Source organism: Tachypleus tridentatus, chromosome 1 (assembly GCF_004210375.1).
Source record: "Tachypleus tridentatus isolate NWPU-2018 chromosome 1, ASM421037v1, whole genome shotgun sequence".
In the NCBI taxonomy this organism is placed as follows: domain Eukaryota; kingdom Metazoa; phylum Arthropoda; class Merostomata; order Xiphosura; family Limulidae; genus Tachypleus; species Tachypleus tridentatus.
This window is the reverse complement of record NC_134825.1, coordinates 81,041,926-81,067,451: the sequence shown is the minus strand read 5'-3', so window position 1 is coordinate 81,067,451 and position 25,526 is coordinate 81,041,926. Positions and strand designations below refer to the sequence as shown.

Sequence of the window (25,526 nt, the reverse complement as noted above, 5' to 3'; positions counted from 1 at the left end):
CTACATGAGAAACATTAAATAAAAACTATATTTCTGACAGATATTAAACTGATGCTCAGAGAATAACTGATTCCAGAATCTATACTTATTCGAACAGTATTTAGGTTAAAAATCCAATGGGAAAATGTATTATTTAGAGGTTCTGGAAACTTCTATGAAACGTGAAGTAAAACATACTGTGACATTTTAGTTTACACTGCGTATATGATGAAGACATCTGTAGTTTATTTTTCTAGTGTTTATGAAAAAGAATTGACATCAGTATGAAGCTGTGTTTCAATCGGGATAGCAAGAAACATTTATCATACTACAATGGAACCTCATGCTTACATGAGACTGGATTTTCTTTTTATTACGCGATGTGCAGCCCTCAACTTCGCGACATTTTAATCCTGTATAAATGTATATTTGCAATAGGGGTTACAATTTTCCCGTTTTCCGTCACAGAGAACTTCATATTTTTTTCCATTCTTAGGGTGCAGATAGGACGGCACACACCATCTATGTAAATGTAATAGTACTGTCTGTTGTATGTCCATGTAAATACTTCTCAAGTTATGGATGGATCTTCATCAAAATTGGTTTGGAGGCTTATTAGGACCATGGAGAAATACGTACAAATTTTCACATTTTGCAGTTTTTGAGTGTTTTACCACTGTTCGTTTTACCACCATCTCGCCCCTATTGATGGATCTTCACCAAATTTGACAGGAAGGTTTATTGGGTTCATGAGGAGATACATGCACATTTGCGGTTTCACATTTTGTTTTGCTGATCTTATGGACGTTTTGGTTTTTTTTTTAAATTATATATATGTAAAGAAACAACTTTTCGTGCCCAGAGATAACTTTTCATTAATGATGAATTTACATGACTTCTGTCCACGGTGCGGGTATTCCAGCTAGTTTATGTAAACTTTCTTCGTGTTTGTTAGTCCTCAGGTATTCAAGCGACATCTAGAGATTGTAACATAGTACTCAAAGATTAATATATTATTTATTGGTATATATATATTTGTGTGTGTAGCCATCATGTACATTTATTAATTACTTTTGAAAAATAGGCAGCTCAAATTAAATGTATTAAACCCAAACTAAACAGTTTAAAGTTATGATTTCTACGATATATGCATATATATTACAAGTTTAAATATATTCTAATATCTTGTTAAGGCATAATTTTTTTTAATAAATTAAAATGCTAAAAAGATTTCATGTTTAGGAGCCAGTTTCTCTAAGATTCTTTTTAACAGTAAACGATTTAAGTATCATAATTAAGTTAAAAAGATTAATAAGTATACATATGTATATTTCCTCCTACATTTGTTCACCGCTAATAAAGCGGCCTGTCTACGGATTTATAACTCTACATTCATGGGTTCGATTATCATCGGTGGACTCGGCAGATAGCCCTATGTGGCTTTGCTATAAGGAAACATACACACTCCTACATTTAATATTCCAAAGACTCGAATAGTTGTTAACTTCTGGACAGTTTTTCACAGAAAAGAATTGGCTTATAGCAGTTTATTTCATTTTTTGATAATATATTGACTATTATTATATAACATCCTTTATAAAATTAAGTTGTTTCTTTGGCAGTACTTAACTCAACACAAAAATACGATTTCATTCTCTGAAACATCACATTTACTTTTCATTCTATTAGATAATATAATATTATCTACTTAGCAACGCAAGTTTCATATTTTGGCTAAACCTGTTCTACTTGTATTACTCCATGTTCTATTTGACTAAATCCATGGGAAAAAAATAGAAAGTTCAGTTGCTGATTTGTCACTAATAGATTATTAGAAATTATGCTCGCGAGATCGGGTTAATATTCTTTTTAAATACTCGATTTATCATGTAATAACAACCCCCTTGTAGACGCAAGGGCCATTCTGGCCTTCTAAGAGGGCTGGCCATAGATATGTCTTGATCTCTTGTGAGTCCTGATTGGACGAATGAAATCGCACATGGATATTCCTGTTAAAAGTACAAGTGTCGAAGCTTATTACGTAAGGTGGAGTCTGATTGATTAGACCCCATGCCAGTCTGACGCAATCTCTAACGTACAGTAGGAGTCCTTCACAGGTCTTGAGCGACGGGTAGTCGTATAAGGTGGCCCAGATTTGGGAACAAACGTCCTGAAAGTATCCAAAAATTTCATATAAATCTAAATATACCTAGTATACTGACAAAATCCAACTCACGTAAAGACCTTCATTCTCTTTTATCTATTTATTTTTTAAAAAGTTAAAATAAAATACCTCCTGAAGAACACCACCACAAACTACATCTAAATCAAAAAGACGGGAGACAGTTTTTCTCGAAGCGTTAAAATGCTAGAAACCTCTCTCTTTGTGTACCGAACAAAATGTGCAAACAAATTTAATTACTTATGTAATTAAGAAATAAAGAGGGCGTTGTCAGAACTACATCCCTCACCCCAATTTTTTCTTAATTACAGAATCGTTGCAAAAGAAGTAAGCTCTCAAAATTTGAAGTATTCGCCATTGGAAACAAACACACTCATTTATATACTGATCACACTGACAACCGAACATGATGGCTTCTCGTTCACTTATTTCAAACTTTAATTGAGAAAAAGTAGTGGAACGTGTACAGTCTTAAACGTATTCCCAAGCCCTACATGTCATCTGCCTTGGGTAAATAAATTTAAAAAAAAATTAGTAGTAATCTTATAACATTTTACATACTAACTCGCTCTTATAATAGTAATGCAGTAGCTATGTATATATATATATATATTCCTAACCACATCAGATTACTTTTATTATAAATTATATAGTGTTATGAATAAATTATTTCTCATATAGAGCTCTTCCTCTGTTAATAGCTCAATAAATTACTAACGTTTTACATCTCTTATACCTTGGGAAATCGCATTTTTGAGTTAATCAATACTCACCTTTTTGCACCTTGTTATGCATAAATTCCGTTGCTTTATATTTACATATGTTAGTATAAAGCAATTTACGTTTATTGATTTATGTCTGCATTAACTTGTTGTATATTCATTTGTTTGTTATATCTATACAACCTCTATATATAAATTACATTTGTCGGTTTGTAGCTACATTAGGTTATTACATATCATTTTGCTGGTTCATAGCTACATTACTTCATTATGTATATATGTTTGTTGATTATTGTTACAATAGCTTGTTATACATACGTTAGACAGTTTATATTTACGTTACTTAACTGTTTATTACGTCTGTTGGTTTATATCTTCATTAATTTATTATGTATCACGGTAGCGGATCATAACAGGAACTGCTCGTTTGTTCTTCATTATTGTTTAATATTGTTCCGCTAGCCTACAGCACGAATGGTTGTGGGTATCGTAATAGAACCTGGACAATATTACTGAACGCATCATTTCATACGATATGGTAGTTTGTAAGTTTATTTGATTACTAACAAAAGCGGTTGTATAATATAACCGTTGACACCCAATTGTTTCAATGTAGTCTGACATTTACTACATGCTTACGTATATAGCTACATGCAGGTCGTGGATGCAATTTAAAATTTATGTCAGTTATTAACTTATTGTTGGAACTGTGTTGATATATCCTATCATTTGTTTATGTATAAGGTTCCTGTCCTTTCTGACATTATACTGCTAACAAGATCACAGTTTTTGACTGCTGCATGATCTATTTCGGCCAAGTTACAAAAACAACGTCTAGACTGCCTCTTTTAACAGAAATCTTTAGGCCGTAGTTTAAACAATAGCGCCAAGTTCAATTTCGAGCATTATTGCATCGGCAATCTCGGTGACGGCTGACAGTAAGTGTCAAATCAACACTCATTGATGATGAGAAAACCCACTTGTAGAGAAAATTATATAGTGCCTTCTCTACTCATATCAGCCCTTTTTAAATATATAGCCAACACTGCGTGACTGTGAATTTTGTAGATAATGCGGATAAAGTAACCATTCTTGAAGCTGACTATAAGGAGTGGAAAGAATCGTGCAAGCAAGTGATGGTGATAGTGGGCGAAAGTGAGGCAGACATTTTATAATTATATATTTTATTTAGAAAATATTTTGTTTTAGATAAAGTATGCAGCAGTAACGGCTTACCAGAGTTTAAGGTCGTAAAGGGGCATGACCCAAATTCTATCAGGGCCTTACTATGGCCAGCGAAGGCGAGACAGAGATGAAATATAAGAAATATTAAAAATACTTATTAGCATACATATGCTATTATATTATGACACATTATCTTATATTGGCATTGAACATATATAAGTGCATCTAAACAACTTGCAAAATTCATATGGATATCTATACCTACGGCTTTACAACTTAAAAAAACACTATTTGACCTAGATATAAATACTATAAATGTAAATAAAAACTCATGTATAACAAAATCCAGTTTATGCACCATTCTAGTATATTCCAATAGTCTTTCAAGTTCAGAGTTTACAGACTCTCTATACAACTAAAGGATATACATATAGTAACTATGTTTATTTTACAAGCACATATATAAAATCAAACTGTACGTTTTTCACCATCCATCAAAGTAGTCATACTTACAGTACCACTATCAAAGATAACATTATAGCAATAATATCACGAGGAATAGCCATCCATTCCACATGAAGCCAATCCAAAGGTTAACATTATATTCCCCTGTTTTGACTCCATGTCTAAAAGCTGTAATATTTAAGAGGCAAAACAAGGACTTGTAGCTTGAAGAAATAATGTCAACAATATGTCTTAAACATTAAGCTTGTTTGTTTATTTTTTGCGATTGCTTTTTCACTTTAAGCTACCTGTCTTATTTTTATAATGTTTTGAAGATCCATATTCCCCCTTTGTAAATTAACAATCTATAATAATCTTATAATATATTACAGTTGTTGGTTTATATTTTATACAGGCGTTCTTGTGTCGACTAACTAACTATAGCACGAATTAAGGCGCAATTTACAAGTTAAATTTGTAGAAACTTTTCTTTAGAGATGTACATAAAAAATGAATTCTACGTGTTTTTATTCAAAGTATTTTACTATTACCTTCATTAAATCTTGCTTTTAAATGTAACAACCATGTAAGTTCCTTTTGTAACCTAGCATGGCTTGGTGGATAGGGCGTTCGGATCCCAATCTGCGAATCGAATTACCTAATTTGCTTGCTTTTTTAGCCATGGAGGAGTTATAATGCTACAGTCAATCTCACTATTCCATCAGAATAATCCAAAAGTTGGTGGTGGGTTGTGTTGACTAGCTGTTTTCTCTCTAATCTATCATTTTGGGACAGCTTACGTAAATAACCCTAGAGTAGCTTTGCGCGAAACAAACAGATAAATGGAATATATACCTATGTCGGTTTGTATCTACATTACCATGTTATATATAATACGTTTGTCAGGTTATATCTACATTAGCTTATCCTATATAATTATATTACCGCTGTCGGTTTATATCTACATTGATTTACCATATGCATGTGTTTTTGTGGGTTTTTCTTATAGCAAAGCCACATCGGGCTATCTGCTCAGCCCACCGAGGGAATCGAACCCCTGATTTTAGCGTTGTAAATCCGGAGACATACCGCTGTACTAGCGGGAGGCTACCATATGCCACTGTGCCCTATTTCAGCGGTAAATCAATGGGCTTATAACACTAAAACCTGTTTTCGATGCCTGTTTTGGGCACAGGATAGATGGCCCATTGTATAGCTTTGCGCTTAACAATAAACGAACAAAACAAAGAAACGGTCGTATTACACATATGTTTGTTGGTTCACATTTATTTTATTAAATATAACATTTGTCATATTATATCTATTTTGGCTTATTATAAATATATTACGTTTGTCATTTTTACATCTATTTATCAGCTTATATTGCTATTTCTTTGAATATTTAGTTTATGATATATGCATAAATATCTTTCAGTTTATGTGTACCTTTGTTCTTCGGATATTACATACATTGGCTTAGGCCAAAACTGAATACCTAGATTAACTCTTGTGTGGAACATATAGCTCCTAAAATACATTTATAAATATCTCTTCGTTTGTGTGAACGAGTGCATATGGATTAAGTTTATGAATAAATTTTAACAAAATTACGAAATTGACACGTACCTCAACGCTGATATTTATGTCAAACATATCAACCGTACAGCGAAGATACGAGTCTATAGAAGCATCTAACTCCTTAGTGGCTACTTCTAAGTTTACATCAAGAGCCGAAACTCGTGGAATCTGAAGAATTTGGCGAAGTTTACTTTTAATTTCTGACACAGTATTTTGTACCGAACTGAAAGCAAGCTGTAAACAAAGTACAGGAAATTAAAATACCACAAATCTTGTTGGTATAATTGTTAAGAAATGTAATTTTATAAAATAAACTTTAATGCAGGTTTCTGTTGTTCGGATGTTATAATTTATGACTTCACCTCTGTATATATACAGAGAGTGAAAATACGGGAGTTCTCAAGACAGAACAAATGGATTCAAAGGTTTTAATGCAAAAATAAAATGTTTCTGTCATAAAATAGAGCTTTAGAAAATTATAGAAACCGAAATTTTTTCTCATCGTGTTTCCATTTCAAAGATGTCCTTATAGTCGTCAGTATTGTTAATATAATTATCTAAAAAAATATCAAGTATAGAAATTCAGAAACTGCTTATATTTACAGAATTACCCTCAATAATATTGAAAAGTATATGTGTGTGTTTTACTGCTTTAAATTTATGTTGTAAAAAAGCAATAATAAAACATAAATTGTGATAGCATTTCATTTTAAAACGTCATTAAGTGTAAGGTGCTCACTACGTTTGTTCAATTCTTATCACTGGGAATGAGATTTTTAGAATAAAAAGCTTAACAGTAAAATGGCCTAATGATAAGAAGTTGCAGAATATGTATCTTATAGTTAAGAATCAAGAACATATGTGAAAAGCTAATTTGTATTTTATAAAGTAAAAACACCAACAAAATAACAGAGGAAAGATAAAAAGTGCACCATTTCTGGAAATGTTCAGAATACGAAGAAATCGATATAAACAAATAATTCTCCTATAACATAAAAAAGGGACTTTGTTTAGAAGACGCATAGATCGAAAAAAGCTTTGAGAAAGTTTAAACAATTTACACATTTGTGATAAAAATAAAATAAAAAAAACAAAATTAAAATACTGACCACCACAACAGAAAACAATAACTTGGACTTTAGCTCATCAGAACTTTGAAGTTCCGAAAAACTTTCCAGGACGTCCAGTGTATCGACACGAGCTTGTGCGTATAAGTTACCATAGCGACGGATTAAAGCCGTTGGTCTTCTTTCACCAAGGCACACATTTTCAAACTTTACACCACGGTCTAACATTTTTTGGGCCTGTTGGGCTAATCTAAAAGTATAGAAAAAGAGGTGTTTCTTCTGGTATTTTCTCAGTGCATAGGTTCTTAGAGTAATAGAAATTCTTCGAAGTTGAAAGTTATCAATGGATTTTTTTGTCTCCTATCATATTTTATCACGTTTTAAATGATTTGTAACTTGTCTTATATTAAACAGAAGTCTCACTACCAGAATTGGTGGATGCTACATTAAAAAAAAACCTATTAATTGCTTTAGTGTTAAAAAAAAGATTTGACTGGGCAAACTAGTTAAGACTAAGGGTTCATTTTACTAATTATTATTGCCGTTTTTAAAAAGTTAACTAAAATACTCCTTAGTTCCTTTCACCGTTTTCGAATATAGTTATATAGTTCAGACTTGTACTAACCCATTCTATCGTTTTAAAATGGTTTTCAGTGATATCTTTTTCAAGCAGGAGGAACTATAAAAATAATGTTAAAGTAACGGTACTTATACTAGTTCAGAAATCGGTATGAATATTTCCATTTTTCAATGGTTTTATATAGACATAACTTAATAAAAGAACTACAAGACTAATACCACAATTAACAGTTATTGTATAAATTTAAACATAACTTTTTACATTAATATTTTAGAAATTTGTTTTACCTGTCCTTCATTAATGTTTCCCTATGTTGCATAACAGCTATAGTTTTCCTCGCTTTATTAAGTTCAGACCGTAATAGCAGCACTTCCTTTGCTTGTGTTTTCGCCTCACAGGGGTCACTGTGTGTGTCATCATTTAATATGACTCCTTCGTTAACCATACCAGAGTTGTTGTAAGATACTAAAACATACAAAATATATACAGAGAAATATCAAGATATTTAGCTCACTAACAGGTTTCTTAAATTACAATGAAAGTTTTCATGCAAGTATAAAGAATAGTATATAAAAATGTAAATAAGTTTAATGTTATTGATAAAGACAGGTCAAACTTTCTAAATGTGTAGTCAGATCATTTCTCTTTCCAACAAAAAAGTACTGAATCCAAACAATTTTAACAGATATTTCTACAAACCTTTTTACTCTTAAGCTAGTACTTCACACGTATATTCTAGACTTTATTGAAGGCACATAAGTCTAGAGGTAACACCATATAAATAAGCATTGATTATGATACATTGACTAAATTTTTCTTCGTTAAATAATTTCTTCTTTTAAAAACTCCCAGTAAAGTAAATCTACGAAGTGGTGAAAGAATAGTTTTCGGAGAAACTTAAATGAGCGGTACTTTATTTAAGGATGTTTTCTTAGGTATTTCATTACTCATAATTTGTTCAACTCCCCATATTTTTTCTTTAAAGAATCAAAATCAATCAATCTCGAGGTTATGGTGTGGTTTATGAAGCAAAACTACTTTCAGAATCAAATTGTATCACTTTTATTACTGGACAGATATTTAGGTCATACAAATCCACGATACAAAACGTCTTTATTTAAGGTTCTGGGAGTTTGTCAAATGTTTGTTGAAACGTATTTTAACAAACATGTCAGTTATATATAACAAGTAGTATAAATAATCCGTTTTACCAACAAACTTATATATTTACTAACGAACCTGTGAGCCTATGGCCCAAATTGGAAGGGGCCGCTGAAACGCAAATTTAATTTCTTTAATCAAGTTACGAACGATGATTAATAAGCTTACTTAATTACATATTCAATACCAAATTTGGAGCTCGCTTTCGGTGTTCCACGTAAAAGTGTTTTCCGCGAAATACCCGGGTTCCCTAGAAGGTTGGTCGAAAAGTTTTACCCTGAGGCAAATCTCGGGCCCAAGACGATTCCTTTAGCACCATTTATAAGTTGGTGAGTCCAACAGTCTAGGAGTACTTATATAACACACACACACTGAATCTTATTATATAAGATACAACTGCCTAAGTTCGAAGAAAATCTGTCGTTGGGTATCATCTATTTACAATTAGACCTTTCCTGCTTCGATTATCTATGTATCAGGTCATCGCTTAAGTAATGTTCTATTTTAGGTTCAGAAAAAGAAAAAGGATTTCAAACGCTTTTAATGTTATTTAATCAATAATGTATGTTCCATTATTATTAATTACTTCCTGCCAACAATTAACAAGCTTCTGAATGCCACTTAAATTCTTGATGTTTGGAGGAAAAGAATGTAGAGAAGGTAGTTTTGACATTTTCATATGTTCCAAGCTCTTTATGGAACATCAAGATAGTTCTGTAAACTACGGAACAAATGGTAATTAGGTGGGACAAGGTCTGGAAAATAAGGAGGATATGGAAGTTTATCCCAGTCTAGCTCTTCAATCTTTGCAGATGTGATTCTTACTGTACAGGGCCGTACATTATTCTGGTGTAACACAACACCTTTATGACTGATCAAAGCAGGCCTCTTTTCTTTCAGTGAAACATTCAAGTGCTCTAAATGTTGACAATAGAAGTCTGATGCAATCGTTACTTTGAGTGACAGTAACTTAAAGTAGATCACACCAACAATATCCCATGAAACGCTTAACAAGACTTTCCTAGGGTGGAGGTCCATTTTGGGCTATTCTTTAGCCAGTTTACCTGCAGTGAGTCAATGTCTGCGGCGCTTGACATTTTTTATAATATATCCATTTTTTTACGTCCAGTCACTAATCTCTCCAAAAAAGGTGAATTACGTTCACGAGAGTACACAGAAGTGCTCTAAGGTTTGGCTTCTGTCAAATCATGGGGAACCATTTTCCATGTTTTGACACATTTCGAAGCTGTTGCAAATGACGGTGAACTGTTGATAGGTTGAATTAAGCTTCTGTGCTAGTTTTTCAATTGTTACAGCACAATTTTCATCAAGAGCAGCCAGCGGCAAGTCATCATTAAATTCAACAGGACAACACGAACGTGGCGCATCACTTAAGCTGTGGTCACCTGATCTGAAATTTAAAAACCACCTTCTACATTTTCTTTCATTGATATACTCTACATCATAAACACCTTTAATGTTTCGTGTAGTTTCTGCTGCACTATTGCCTTTTTTTAAACTCATGAAGCATTATATGCCTAATGTGCTCCTCAGACACATTCATCTTCACAAAGGTTTATTTGGTTAATGATCTGAAAAAAGTAGAGTTGGGTTAGTTTCCTTTATTTGTCTGAACATTTTTATACACGTCCTACTACATATTTTAGTCATTAAAGCCTTCTACAAAGATAGAAATGATGATGCACTTTCTGTATTACATTTTCGGACATTACTTATGGGATGACCTGATACTTTCTATCAAGGGAATATGAATTGCTTGTGTGGTTGGATGACGTGCACGTTCGACCTTCGAAATTATTAAAATATATTAGAGGCAAAAATCACTGGTAATTGTTCAGTGTAATAAAATTATGAAAATTTAACAATTATTTCATGTTCATGAGAAAGTGGTGTGTAAGAATAATAATTATAAAAACTAATGTTTAAAATATCGCTCCTTTCCATTAATGACTCCAATATAGATATTTGTACGAAAAATAAAATGAAACAACTTAAATATCAACTAAAGGCAAGATAGACGCCTCAAAAAATAATTTGTGGCTGAAATGTTTTCTAGACAAATATAATTACATTATACACATTCACCGTAAGCACAATGCCTGCCTGTTGTTTATCACCCCTCCTCCTAATCGTATTTTTGCAGTCTTATAATGATAGTAACCTGGTTCCAAAATTTTTCGTGGGCAGAGCACAGATAGTCTATTGTTTAGCTTTATGTTTAACTTCAAACAAACAAGCGAAACTATTGTTCATCAATAGGTATAGAGTTTACTTGTTTTTTGTGAACACAAATCTATCTGATCGGCCACACATGTTGTGTCCACTGTGGGTTTAACCTTATAATCCCTCAAGCTTATACACATACTTAAAACAGCTATGGCTCGGCCAGGTGGTTAGAGCGCTTGACTCCCCGTCACATCAAACATACTCGCCCTTTGAGTCGTTGGTACATTGTATAGTTACTGTCAATCCCACTATTCGTTGGTAACAGAGTAGCCCAAGAGTTGACGGTGGGTGGTAATGACTAACTGCCTTCCCTCTAATCTTACACTGCTAAATTAAGGACGGCTAGGACATTTAGCCCTCTAGAAACAAACAGACGTAGTGCGAGGAGTGACAAGGCTTTAAAAATTAAAACAAAAAGAAGATATAAGATTCATTTAGGTAAAAACAATTTCCAGTGTATAATATCCCACACACCCATAAACACAATATACATTAAAATTTCTAATAAGCAGAACTAAAACAGTTGAAAACGAATATTTTGTTTATTTGGTTGTGTTTTTTTCGAATTCATAACCTGTCTATCATAAGGAAAGTAGCACGATATACGTCGGTAATCAAGTACCTGAATAAACCGTGAAGGAGTAGGATATTGAACCAAAACAAGTCGTAAATCAACTAAGTATTTGTTCTATATACCGTGTTTCTCCGAAAATAAGACAGGGCTTATATTAATTTTCACTCTAAAATATGACACTAGGGCTTATTTTCGGGGGATGTCTTATTTTGATATATTAAAAAAATGAAGTTACAAAGTAAAACTATTAAACTAACCATTTAAAATGAACTATTATTAAACTATTAAACTAACTGATTAATACTTAAACAAACTAATTAACTAACTATTAAACTAATTAATAAATTAATTTTTTTTATTTCTTTCCTCTTCCTGCCACTCTTAACTAGGGCTTATTTTAAGGGTAGGGCTTATATTAAAACTATCCCCAAAAATCACACTAGGTCTTATTTTATGGGTAGGTCTTATTATCGGAGAAACACGGTAACAGTTTGAACGTGCGTTATTACTTCTGCTAAGGACGATAGTAACTTATTACTAGAAACAAGCAAACCCAAACATAAATAAACTCGTCCAGGGTTTCTTTATTCCCCCTTCACCACCACAACCACTCCGTTTGATAATACTACGCTAATGATATTATATACAATAATAACGTTTGGTGTGGCTAAACAGCCCATTACGACATTTATTGAGTGTGTGTTAATTGTTTGATGTGAATATCTTCAAATCTGAGTTATTTCAAAGTTAAGGTAAATCTTTGCACGATGAATTTACAAAATCTGAAGCTTTGAACTTTTTAACAACTTCTTTCAAATAAGGAATGAATGAAGTTTGTTTATCGTAAAAACTGATTAGCTTTGACTTAAAGATAATATCGTTTCTTAACTAGTTTTAAAAATATGTAATGTTTTTTTATAAATGTTTCTCTGGAATATGTGGTGTGTTTTAAGAATGGAGTGTTTGTGTTACTGATGTCAACGTTGCTCAAGAAGATAGAAACGTTCCACTAACCCTGTGTCCATATGCTAGCTATTGAGATGAATACTAAGAGATGTGATATAGACTTTTTCACTGAAGTTGGTCACAGTACCTGCCCAATAAGGCCCGGCATGGCCAGGTGGATTAAGGCGTTCGACTCGTAATATGAGGATCGTGGATTCGAAACCCCGTCGCATCAAACATGCTCGCTCTTTGAGCCGTGGATGCATATAATGTATCGATCAATCACACTATTCGTCGGTAAAAGAGTAGCCCAAGAGTTGGCGGTGGTTGGTGATGACTAGTTGCCTTCCCTCTAGTCTTACACTGCTAAATTAGGGACGAGTAGCGCAGATAGCCCTCGTGTAGCTTTGCGCGAAATTCCAAAACAAACAAATCTGCTCAATAAGCAGAATTATGGGTTCGAGCCTTGCAAAAATTAGTTGCACTTAGAAAATTATGTTTCTAACATCTGCCGAATCTTCAAATATGTTGTTACAACTTTAAGTTACATGGACGATTGGCATAAATCGATTGAAAATATTACAAGTTTATAGACAATAAAAAATGAGTGTTCTGCCTTAGATAATGTATTTTTCTAATATATCACGAACCAATCAAGCTTTCCTATAGGTATAATCATTCGGAAAATTCACTCCCAAAACACGATGTTTTTCAACGTTGTCATTTCAGCACAGACAATAGGCTATCAACGCTCTGTTCACCATGGGCAATTGAATCCCGGATTTTGGTATTTTAAAGCGCTCAGTTTATTAAAGAACAAACCAAAAAATTGGCCAAATTCACTTATTTTCTATGCATAATATATATATAAGAAACCCGAGCGACAGTTAGTGGAATTAACTGTAAATAGATGGAATTTTGTATTGTTTTATTTTTGAGGGTAACTGTCTTCCTCTAAAAGTATTAGGTAAGTAAGCTTTATTTCTGATTAAATGAGAAAATATATGATGAAGTTGTACTGAATGTCTAAGTTTTAAGATATGAAATAAAGAAATTGGCACGATTTGTAAAACAAATGGAAAACGATATTCATTTAAAGACAAAAAACATATTGTGCATAATTGTGTTGGATACTGAACAAGTTTTTAACTGATGAGTAAGCTTTCTTTCCCCAAGATATCTTCCCATCAGACATTTCATTTAAGATCCTATGTCGTAGTGATTAAATCAACTTGCACCTTGTGAATTTTTCTTCCCATTAAACAACTATTCAAACCTAAAGCTTATTACTTCACGAGAAATGTCAAATTTATTCTTAGCTACTGATGCTACCACGTGACTGGCTATTCTCATTTGACATAAGGGAGGCCGTAACCTTTAGGTATCATTTATACTACACATTAAGGATACCGTTATCCTCTACAATCTTGCAAAATGTGCAAAACGACTAAAGGGCGAAACATAACCTCCAGAGAACAACACATGAGCAAAATCAGCTAAAACTGATTCGTTTCTGGATCATGTGTTTAATGAAACAAAAATACAACAACAACGTAAATTCAATATAAGCGAAAAGTTTTGAAGATATCTAAATTTAAATAAGAGGATCCCTAGTGGCACAGCAGTATGTCTGCGAACTCACATCGCTAAAAACCGATAGCCCACTGTGTAGCTTTATGTTTAATTCTAAAACAAACGATTAAATAAGAAGATAAAGTACGCACCGTATGCCACAGTGTATGTAACCAATAAAGTAATGGACCCACAAACAATTTGGCACATAAACAGTTTAGAAAAGTCTATTTAAAAAGTCGAAATTAGCTCCATTTGTTAGATATAAAGATGAATGTACAAATAATATAAAAATAAAACATAAACACTGTTATAAAATGAAGACGGTTAGAATACAATGATCCAGGACAATGTCTCACTACCATGATCACTGACTTTTGCTTTGAAACAAACTATCTTTTTATGTTGCATTCCCATTCATAAATACAGTTTTTCAAAATTTTGGTACTTCGTTGCAAAAATTCGGCGTTACTTTGATAAAGCATAAGCTGCATACTTTGTGACAAATTATAACTATAAAAATTGAATGCGGTTATCATATGAAATCGATCACCAAAATTTCTCTAATTTTTATAAGTATTCAAGATTTTTTGAACGATGTTTCAATTGCTCTAAGTTTTTCTTCACATGAATTGAATCGTTATATTTTTTTTTGTTTTGCGTTAGGACAAAATTGTTTGTTTTTTCGCATAAATATGTTTTATATATTTTCCAATCATCTTTTAAAACCTTTTAGTGTCTTATATGTGACTGAAAAATGTGTTTGACAATTGTTGTATTGAAATACATTTATGTCTATCTAATAAGATGCCACTTTTATGCAACAAAATGCCGAAATTTTGCAACAATGTGTAATTTTTCATCTTGAAAAATGCAAGCTATAATTACCAAATTACCTACGTAATTAGATTTTCACTCGAAAAAAACAACCTTTTAAAGCATTTTTCCGACATAATTAAGTTTTCAATTTAAAACAAACCTAAAATTACAAACAAACTTTCAAGATGTCTTCAAAAAAGTAATAAAAAATAAATAAAAATGTAGACTATATGAAAAATATTTGTGTGAGACATTGTCCTTTTTATCCAAAACTTGGTGAGACATTGTCTGTATCTTAGAACACAAATTTATTTAAAATACTACCGAATTTCCTTAAGGTTTACCAACGAGCTTTGTTACCAAGCAAAGTTCTTTCGTGAAACATCATTGAATGGAAAATAATAAAAGCAAAAACATTAACACTAGTAATAACTGGAGCGGACACTACCAGCCATGCGATTAGGGGATTTTCTATTTTTTTTTTCCGCGAACATTTAATTTGTTAAAACTAACATTTCAAGTTCAAGGGGAAAAAAACGAATAAATAAATAGAAATTCTTATATTAGCCATTTGCTTTATTCGTGTGGAGAAAGGGATAAGATTCATCAAGAAAAAAAGAGCACGTGCCACCAGAACATTAACTTCTTGTTCAAAGTCCATGGTTTATTAACCGCTCTCAACCAATTTTAACATCACGTATTTCCCAACTGACCACGTGAATACAACTCTCACAAGTTTTATAACTTTTGTTATTGGTTACATTACGTAGTTCTCTATATATTTTTTGATTTTGTAGGATCCTAGTTACTGGAAACCATTGTTACCGTGTTAAATTATTTGTTGTAAAAATAAAGTACCTCAAAGAATTGTTTTATAGATAAAGTATTTAATTATGAAAGTGTGTTTAGGTTTAAATGTCCTATGTTAAGCTATTATCTCTTTAAATTAACAGTTATAAAAAGGAGTGAAAAGAGAGAACCTAATTTCAAGCCTTAAATATTATGCTACTTTACAGTTCTTATAACGCTAAAACCGGGTTTCGATACCCGTGGTGGGCAGAGCACAGATAGTCCATTGAGTAGCTTTGTGCTTAATTCAAAACAACTACTAGTTTACAGTTACTTGAAAAAAGTAACATACTTAAAATATTTTACAGACTGTACAATATTTTGCTCATAATTAAGTGTATTAATAAAATTATCTGGTATTTATAATACTAAATACACGTATAAATAAATGCTTATTTTCAATATGAGAGTTAAACAAAATGACTGAAACAGAAGTAAAGCAATGTTTTGTTTTTGAATTTCGCGCAAAGATACTCGAGGGCTATCTGCGCTAGCCGTCCATAATTTAGCAGTGTAAGACTAGAGAGAAGGCAGCTAGTTATCACCACCCACCGCCAACTCTTGGGCTACTCTTTTACCAACGAATAGCGGAATTGACCGTCATATTATAACGCCCCCACGGCTGGGAGGGCGAGCATGTTTAGCGCTACTCGGATGCGAACCCGCGACCCTCAGATTACGAGCGCATGCCTTAACGTGCTCGGCCATGCGGGGCCTAGGAAATATTAGAAACCAGTACGCTTGATATTTGTATTGAAAATCATGTAAAGTGAACCTTACTATTTATGAAGAAAAAAATAATTTCTAATGTACTGAATTTGAGCTGCTCTCAGTTCTTTCTTTCAAAAGAAGAAAAACGTATTCGACTAGCAATTAAAAATTCAGATTGTGAAAATTTAGAGTACAGTTTTGAAAACTAAGTTGTGGAAATTCTGTTGAATTAGACAACTATTCAGTTCATTCTAGCTTATGTAAATATTTAGTAAGTGTAATAAGATGTTTTAAGTACTGATATAAGAGCAAAACAACAGAAAGTCTTGGTTTACAAATGGGGGAGCACACAATTAAGCAATATATTCATAAGAAAAAACTCCAATTTATTTGTTTAAGAAAGCAGTCAAGCAACAATGTGAAACAGGTTTGCCGTGACACTTCGTTCTGTACAAGTACTATATTTTAGTTACATGTCCTTCGTGAGACCGACACGTAAAGAAAATACCGGGTGAAAAACTACCCAACACATTGCATGTGAAGTTCCTCATTATACATTAACGTCTAAGATTTGTACGTACACAATATCATTATATATTTATTTATATATATATATTTGCTTACGAAATTACAAGAGGAAGTTCAATGGGAAACGTGGAAGAACATTAAAACCTTTTGAAATATTGCCTCGAACATCATCCAAAACCAAGTAATGAGTAAGAAATAAGATAATGGTGCAGTTTATGAAAACTTGATAGAACTGTGCATCAGGAATGCTTACATACGAGCGGAAAATTACATTATTTTGGAGTGCAGGTGAATAACTGAAACACCAATTTTGAAAAAACAACAACAACCTTAGTACAAGATGCTCTGATAATTATATATGAAATCGTTGAATAGAAATTTTGTATTTTCTTTTGTTTCCGTTTTGCGCTAACCTACACAATGAGATATCTTGGCTGTGACCATCTCAGGGCTGAATCACAAATTTTAGAGTTGTTAAGTGACTGTTGTTGTTGTTTTTTTAAGAAAGTAGTTACGTAATTAACATGCAAGTTTAAGATTTTACGATGAGTCACAGTTAGCTCAAGCAAAAAAAATAAAATATTGAATCTTTTAATTTTCATTCTGAATTTTTATTATGGACGATATTAGATTACTTAAGTAAGAATGAATATTTCATTGTTCAGTGATGAGTTTAATTTATTTAGTGATGTCATAATTTTACAATATTTGACTTGATTTGTTTGTTTTAAAATTTTCATGAAAAAATACACACAGAATATTTGTACATAACCGTCTTTAATTTAGAACTGATAGCACCCATCATAAATTCTGACTGGTCTAGTGTGGGATTTGTCCTCACTTTCATAGAAAATCCTTGGATCCACAATCCAAACACTTATCATTAGACCACGTCCGGACCTATACATTTTTTTTAGAAATATTTTTAAGATTCCAAACACATTAAAAACTATGAAGAGTATAAAACGTGGTTATGTTTTTAAATTATCCATGTGGACTGTACTAGTCGCATATCTTGACATAAGCTGAAACTCTTTCACAGTTAACACAATATTTCTTTACAGTGTAATTGTTTGTCCTATATACTGGAGTTTTGTATTATATTTAAGAATTATCGGACCTACTTATCTCATTTTACGTTATTTTTATTATTTCTGCTACTTTTAATCCTAAGCTTCCCGCGCCACGGGGAATCGAAACCCGAATTTTAGCGTTGTGAGTCCATTAATTTATCGCTGATCCGCTAGGGGACAGTTTGTAATTTAAAGACAGTTCAAAATACAACGATTTAATTAAACACACAGTCTGTAAGTAACCTATGCCTCCTTGTTTGGGAAGGCCTGACACAGAAACAACCACACAAAGAGGTCGTGGAAGGCTCCAAGCAGATATCGTATGATTCAAAGCGTATTACTTTTACCTCATCATTTGAGCTTATGAGCAATCTTATGACTTCTTGTGTGTTGCTGATCGTTAACATATGACATCTTTCGGACAAACTTGTAACCTACACATTGGGTGGCACTGAAATCACTGTACGTGCGCAAGTGGTTTAAGTGAATCACAGAGTGATGCCACAGTAAAACTTTTCATTATGGGATTTCAAACATCAAAATTCTAAAGAAAGTGTTAAGCACTTTTTCACAAACTAATTAAGAAATTTATAGAAAGATTAAACAAACACACAGAAAAACACTACTGTTGAAATGATTTCAAAACATATATGTATGGGGCACATACTTCATAACAGTGTGCGTGTTTTTATAGCAAGGCGACATCGGGCTATGTGCTTTATCCACCTATGGGAAATCGAACCCCTGGTTTTAGCATTATAAGTCCAAAGACTTATCGCTGTCTGACCAGTTGGAGTTCTCACCAGAGGACTCACAAAAGAGAGGGCATAAATACTAAATTGTTTGTTATATTACTTTTGGTATAATAAATATACTTTTCCTATTTGAATTTTATAACATTTAATACGCGTATTTTTGGTTGTTCGTAATGGAAATAAACTACGGTATTCTAGAAGGTAATTCTCCACATATTTTCAAATGGTTTTGAAAATCATTTTAATACATTTGGACTAATTAACCTCAATTATTCTTATTTTAAAGTTTAATAATAAACGGCGCGAAGCATAGGAATGATATACGGTTATCGATTTCATGTCCAAGTACAACATTTGTCGAAGTTCAAATATCAGGTACAATTATTACTTGCTATCACTGTTTTGTCTAAACTGAACCTTATTATCTTATAATACTTGCTATCACTGTTTTGTCTAAACTGAACCTTATTATCTTATAATACTTGTTATCACTGTTTTGTCTAAACTGAACCTTATTATCTTATAATACTTGTTATCACTGTTTTGTCTAAACTGAACCTTATTATCTTATAATACTTGTTATCACTGTTTTGTCTAAACTGAACCTTATTATCTTATAATACTTGTTATCACTGTTTTGTCTAAACTGAACCTTATTATCTTATAATACTTGTTATCACTGTTTTGTCTAAACTGAACCTTATTATCTTATAATACTTGCTATCACTGTTTTGTCTAAACTGAACCTTATTATCTTATAATACTTGCTATCACTGTTTTTTCTAAACTGAACCTTATTATCTTATAATACTTGTTATCACTGTTTTGTCTAAACTGAACCTTATTATCTTATAATACTTGTTATCACTGTTTTGTCTAAACTGAACCTTATTATCTTATAATACTTGCTATCACTGTTTTGTCTAAACTGAACCTTATTATCTTATAATACTTGTTATCACTGTTTTGTCTAAACTGAACCTTATTATCTTATAATACTTGTTATCACTGTTTTGTCTAAACTGAACCTTATTATCTTATAATACTTGTTATCACTGTTTTGTCTAAACTGAACCTTATTATCTTATAATACTTGTTATCACTGTTTTGTCTAAACTGAACCTTATTATCTTATAATACTTGCTATCACTGTTTTGTCTAAACTGAACCTTATTATCTTATAATACTTGCTATCACTGTTTTGTCTAAACTGAACCTTATTATCTTATAATACTTGTTATCACTGTTTTGTCTAAACTGAACCTTATTATCTTATAATACTTGCTATCACTGTTTTGTCTAAACTGAACCTTATTATCTTATAATACTTGTTATCACTGTTTTGTCTAAACTGAACCTTATTATCTTATAATACTTGCTATCACTGTTTTGTCTAAACTGAACCTTATTATCTTATAATACTTGTTATCACTGTTTTGTCTAAACTGAACCTTATTATCTTATAATACTTGCTATCACTGTTTTGTCTAAACTGAACCTTATTATCTTATAATACTTGTTATCACTGTTTTGTCTAAACTGAACCTTATTATCTTATAATACTTGCTATCACTGTTTTGTCTAAACTGAACCTTATTATCTTATAATACTTGTTATCACTGTTTTGTCTAAACTGAACCTTATTATCTTATAATACTTGTTATCACTGTTTTGTCTAAACTGAACCTTATTATCTTATAATACTTGTTATCACTGTTTTGTCTAAACTGAACCTTATTATCTTATAATACTTGTTATCACTGTTTTGTCTAAACTGAACCTTATTATCTTATAATACTTGTTATCACTGTTTTGTCTAAACTGAACCTTATTATCTTATAATACTTGTTATCACTGTTTTGTCTAAACTGAACCTTATTATCTTATAATACTTGTTATCACTGTTTTGTCTAAACTGAACCTTATTATCTTATAATACTTGTTATCACTGTTTTGTCTAAACTGAACCTTATTATCTTATAATACTTGTTATCACTGTTTTGTCTAAACTGAACCTTATTATCTTATAATACTTGTTATCACTGTTTTGTCTAAACTGAACCTTATTATCTTATAATACTTGTTATCACTGTTTTGTCTAAACTGAACCTTATTATCTTATAATACTTGTTATCACTGTTTTGTCTAAACTGAACCTTATTATCTTATAATACTTGTTATCACTGTTTTGTCTAAACTGAACCTTATTATCTTATAATACTTGTTATCACTGTTTTGTCTAAACTGAACCTTATTATCTTATAATACTTGTTATCACTGTTTTGTCTAAACTGAACCTTATTATCTTATAATACTTGTTATCACTGTTTTGTCTAAACTGAACCTTATTATCTTATAATACTTGCTATCACTGTTTTGTCTAAACTGAACCTTATTATCTTATAATACTTGCTATCACTGTTTTGTCTAAACTGAACCTTATTATCTTATAATACTTGTTATCACTGTTTTGTCTAAACTGAACCTTATTATCTTATAATACTTGTTATCACTGTTTTGTCTAAACTGAACCTTATTATCTTATAATACTTGTTATCACTGTTTTGTCTAAACTGAACCTTATTATCTTATAATACTTGTTATCACTGTTTTGTCTAAACTGAACCTTATTATCTTATAATACTTGCTATCACTGTTTTGTCTAAACTGAACCTTATTATCTTATAATACTTGCTATCACTGTTTTGTCTAAACTGAACCTTATTATCTTATAATACTTGTTATCACTGTTTTGTCTAAACTGAACCTTATTATCTTATAATACTTGCTATCACTGTTTTGTCTAAACTGAACCTTATTATCTTATAATACTTGCTATCACTGTTTTGTCTAAACTGAACCTTATTATCTTATAATACTTGTTATCACTGTTTTGTCTAAACTGAACCTTATTATCTTATAATACTTGTTATCACTGTTTTGTCTAAACTGAACCTTATTATCTTATAATACTTGTTATCACTGTTTTGTCTAAACTGAACCTTATTATCTTATAATACTTGTTATCACTGTTTTGTCTAAACTGAACCTTATTATCTTATAATACTTGTTATCACTGTTTTGTCTAAACTGAACCTTATTATCTTATAATACTTGTTATCACTGTTTTGTCTAAACTGAACCTTATTATCTTATAATACTTGCTATCACTGTTTTGTCTAAACTGAACCTTATTATCTTATAATACTTGTTATCACTGTTTTGTCTAAACTGAACCTTATTATCTTATAATACTTGTTATCACTGTTTTGTCTAAACTGAACCTTATTATCTTATAATACTTGTTATCACTGTTTTGTCTAAACTGAACCTTATTATCTTATAATACTTGTTATCACTGTTTTGTCTAAACTGAACCTTATTATCTTATAATACTTGTTATCACTGTTTTGTCTAAACTGAACCTTATTATCTTATAATACTTGTTATCACTGTTTTGTCTAAACTGAACCTTATTATCTTATAATACTTGTTATCACTTTTTGTCTAAACTGAACCTTATTATCTTATAATACTTGCTATCACTGTTTTGTCTAAACTGAACCTTATTATCTTATAATACTTGTTATCACTGTTTTGTCTAAACTGAACCTTATTATCTTATAATACTTGCTATCACTGTTTTGTCTAAACTGAACCTTATTATCATATAAAAATCAATTGTTTTCGTTGTTAACGAACGTTATCTTTGACATAACTGAAAATTATAAACTTCACTTTCATTGTGATTCGAAAAACTAATGTAAAAAAACAGCGACGTAGAGTTTAACCACCTTTAAAATATTTTGTAGCTAAAAACTTGATTCATATCCAATTTCCTGATGATAAAATGTATTGTTTATTTTACGCTGAGTATAGCCTTTCAATGGGTTAGTATAACACCGCAAACTTACAACGTTAAAGTCCGGGGTTCGATTGCTCGTAGGAGATAGAGCACAGACAGTTTCTTGTGTAGCTTGGCGCTAAAATAAATAAATAAACAAACCCTAGATATGTTGTTACACCTATGCACCCCTCCCTATACTTATTTTACGTCAAAAACAAAGATAGATTAAATATATTTCATGCTTATAAACTTTAGAATATCCAGTGCATTTAAACAAAAGCAGGTGAAAACAGTTCCTTAATAACTTAACTTTACGAATAAATAAAATATAACCTAGAAATTAGGACACTAAACAATGCGCTATGTAGAAAAACAAATCAAGTAAAATCAAATTTAAATATTGAGCGATTTTATTCAGTTTCAAAGATTTATATATGTATATGTTTCTGGTTATGTATGTCTTCTGGAAGGTTTAGCATAACAAGACAAATTTATAGTGCACATTAGTCTCACATAGTCTTATAGAAAAGACTATTTCCTTGAGAGGAATGTATATAAAAGATCAATAGTTTTAGGACCAAGTTCTACAAAAAAAAACCAAACGTTTTAATAATTTAAAATAAACTAATTATAAATATGTAAAAACAGCATAATGATTTCATGGAAATATAGAAGGAACTCGGGCCTATCAGTGGTCGTTCACAACTTACCATTCTCGTTGCACATATCACAAACTTGGTCATCGGTTAAGCACGATTCTTTACAACACCGGAGAAACCACCACTTCAAACACGACCGTCCTGCTGCTTTCATGTACGAAAATTCTGGCATTACAAAATTCTAAAGAGTAATTTTTCTGTTGAAAATATTTAATAAATAACTATTTTACAGTATGATTTTTGATTTAATCTCACTACCAAGCAAACGTGACATTATGATACTGCATTTTGATCGTTTGGAAAATGTATCGCGCCTGAATAGGATATCTTCAAAACAGTAACATGTACTAAACGAGTTCAGAACTTGTGACCCACTTCAAATGAAATTTTATATGCTCACTCGTTTCTCCAACAGGGGGCTGTTACTAGGTTCAACTCAACGGAAAGAAAACTGATACTTCCAAAGAAAATATCTGACGCAAGGTGTACTTTTTAACTTTTTTTTTTTTTGTAATTGAACTGTTTGCTATTTCGTACGTTATAATATAAAATGATTTCAAAATGAGGATGGTAACACTCTGGTTGCGTGAATTTAAAAAGTGTAAATGACTCTGGATTTCAAAGTACCTAAAACTTGTACTTCAGTTTTATAAGTGACATCATTAAGACTTTTTTCTAGAAACTGGACTGTTTTGGAATAAACAAACAAACAAACAAACACAGTTATCGTTTTGTTTTTCTTGGAAATTTAATTCAAATTAGTTTGTGGTTTATCTGCTTACATTACATACGTCTATCTATGATATAATATAATGTACATGTTTGTAAAGGTCGAAATAAAGCAACGGGTCATTTGTTTGCTCGCTTTTGTTTTTGCTTCTAAAACACGTGTTTCTAGGTAACACTGCAGTTAATAACTCATATAAAAATTCGAGGTGCAAGTGTTATTAGAAAATAAAACAACAGAATAAAAAACCTTAATCATTATGTGATATTAATCTTGCATTGGGGAAATAGAGAGATAAAATATTATGCGTTTACAGATAATTTTGTTTGCCAAGAAAATAAACTCTATTGACCCATATGATATTATAAAAGGGTAATTATTAATTCAGTTGTTTTACTGCATTTATTTTAACGCCCCAATGATAAACAGTAATCAGAAGATTTGTTGAAGCCTTTTCTCTAAAAAGAATCACATTACATTTTGTAAATATTGTATGAAATATAATAATATCATTGCAAAAGGTGTTTGTTTGTTTGTTTTATTGCAAGGCTATATAATGGCTATCTGCATCTGTTCATCTTGGCAACTCGAACCATATAAGTCTTTAAACTTACTACTGATCCATTTTGACATTTTAGAATAGTAACTATATTATCAACCAACTGGATAATCATCGTACTGTTTTTCAAACCTTCTTTACTAATCCACTTTCTGCTTTAGATTTTTCTTTTTGGTCAGGCGTGACCTAGTGGTTAACAAGTTCGAGCTGTGAATTCGAGATTAATGGTTTTTGTCCCATTGCCGAAAAAACGTGCTCAGCACTATGGAGCCATGGATGCACTATAAGAATGACGGTCAGATCCTATATTTGGTCAGACAAGAGTAACTTAAGAGTTTTTGGTAAGAGCTACTGTTGACTTCTCTCTGGTCTATTAGCACAAAACTGTGCACGTACAACCACAATGTAGCTTTACACGAAATTTCCTACACCAATTTTTTATTTATGAAGCCACTTTCCGCTTGAAATGGAAATGTTTACCTGACAACCCACATTCCTGTTTTAAACCCTATTTAACGATCTAGTTAGGCTCGGCATGGCCAAGTGTGTTAAGGCATTCGACTCGTAATCCGAGGGTCGCGGGTTCGAATCCCGGTCGCACTAAACATGCTGGCTCTTTCAGCCGAGGGGGGCGTTATAATGTGACAGTCAATCCCACTATTCGTTGGTAAAAGAGTAGCCCAAGAGTTGGCGATGGGTGGTGATAACAAGCTGCCTTCCATCTAGTCTTACACTGCTAAATTAGGGATGGCTAGCGCAGATA

At 31.8% G+C, this 25,526-nt stretch overlaps 1 protein-coding gene across 2 annotated transcripts; it reads right to left on the bottom strand.

Annotated features, from left to right (window-relative positions):
* Positions 1–977: 977 nt before the first annotated feature.
* Positions 978–23,955, bottom strand: LOC143253356 (mitochondria-eating protein-like). 2 transcript variants are annotated; one of them, XM_076507117.1, is made up of 5 exons: positions 23,529–23,921; positions 8,025–8,202; positions 7,200–7,407; positions 6,139–6,324; positions 978–2,149 (listed from the first exon to the last, which is right to left on the bottom strand). In XM_076507117.1, the coding sequence occupies exons 1-5, from the start codon at positions 23,647–23,649 to the stop codon at positions 1,865–1,867; spliced, it is 978 nt and encodes a 325-aa protein (XP_076363232.1). In that variant the 5' UTR covers positions 23,650–23,921; the 3' UTR covers positions 978–1,864. The 2 variants fall into 2 exon arrangements, with proteins under 2 accessions (XP_076363232.1, XP_076363241.1); XM_076507126.1 differs by lacking the exon at positions 6,139–6,324 and having other exon boundaries at positions 23,529–23,955.
* Between the last annotated feature and the right edge of the window lie 1,571 nt (positions 23,956–25,526).

Bases quoted from the DNA above. Each gene is read 5' to 3' on its own strand.
- LOC143253356 (XM_076507117.1), bottom strand. From the start codon at position 23,649: ATGCCAGAATTTTCGTACATGAAAGCAGCAGGACGGTCGTGTTTGAAG. The intron at 8,203-23,528 runs GTAAGTTGTGAA...TGTATGTTTTAG, and splicing joins TGATATGTGCAACGAGAATG to TATCTTACAACAACTCTGGT. The intron at 6,325-7,199 runs GTCAGTATTTTA...CTTTGTTTACAG, and splicing joins TATTGTTTTCTGTTGTGGTG to CTTGCTTTCAGTTCGGTACA.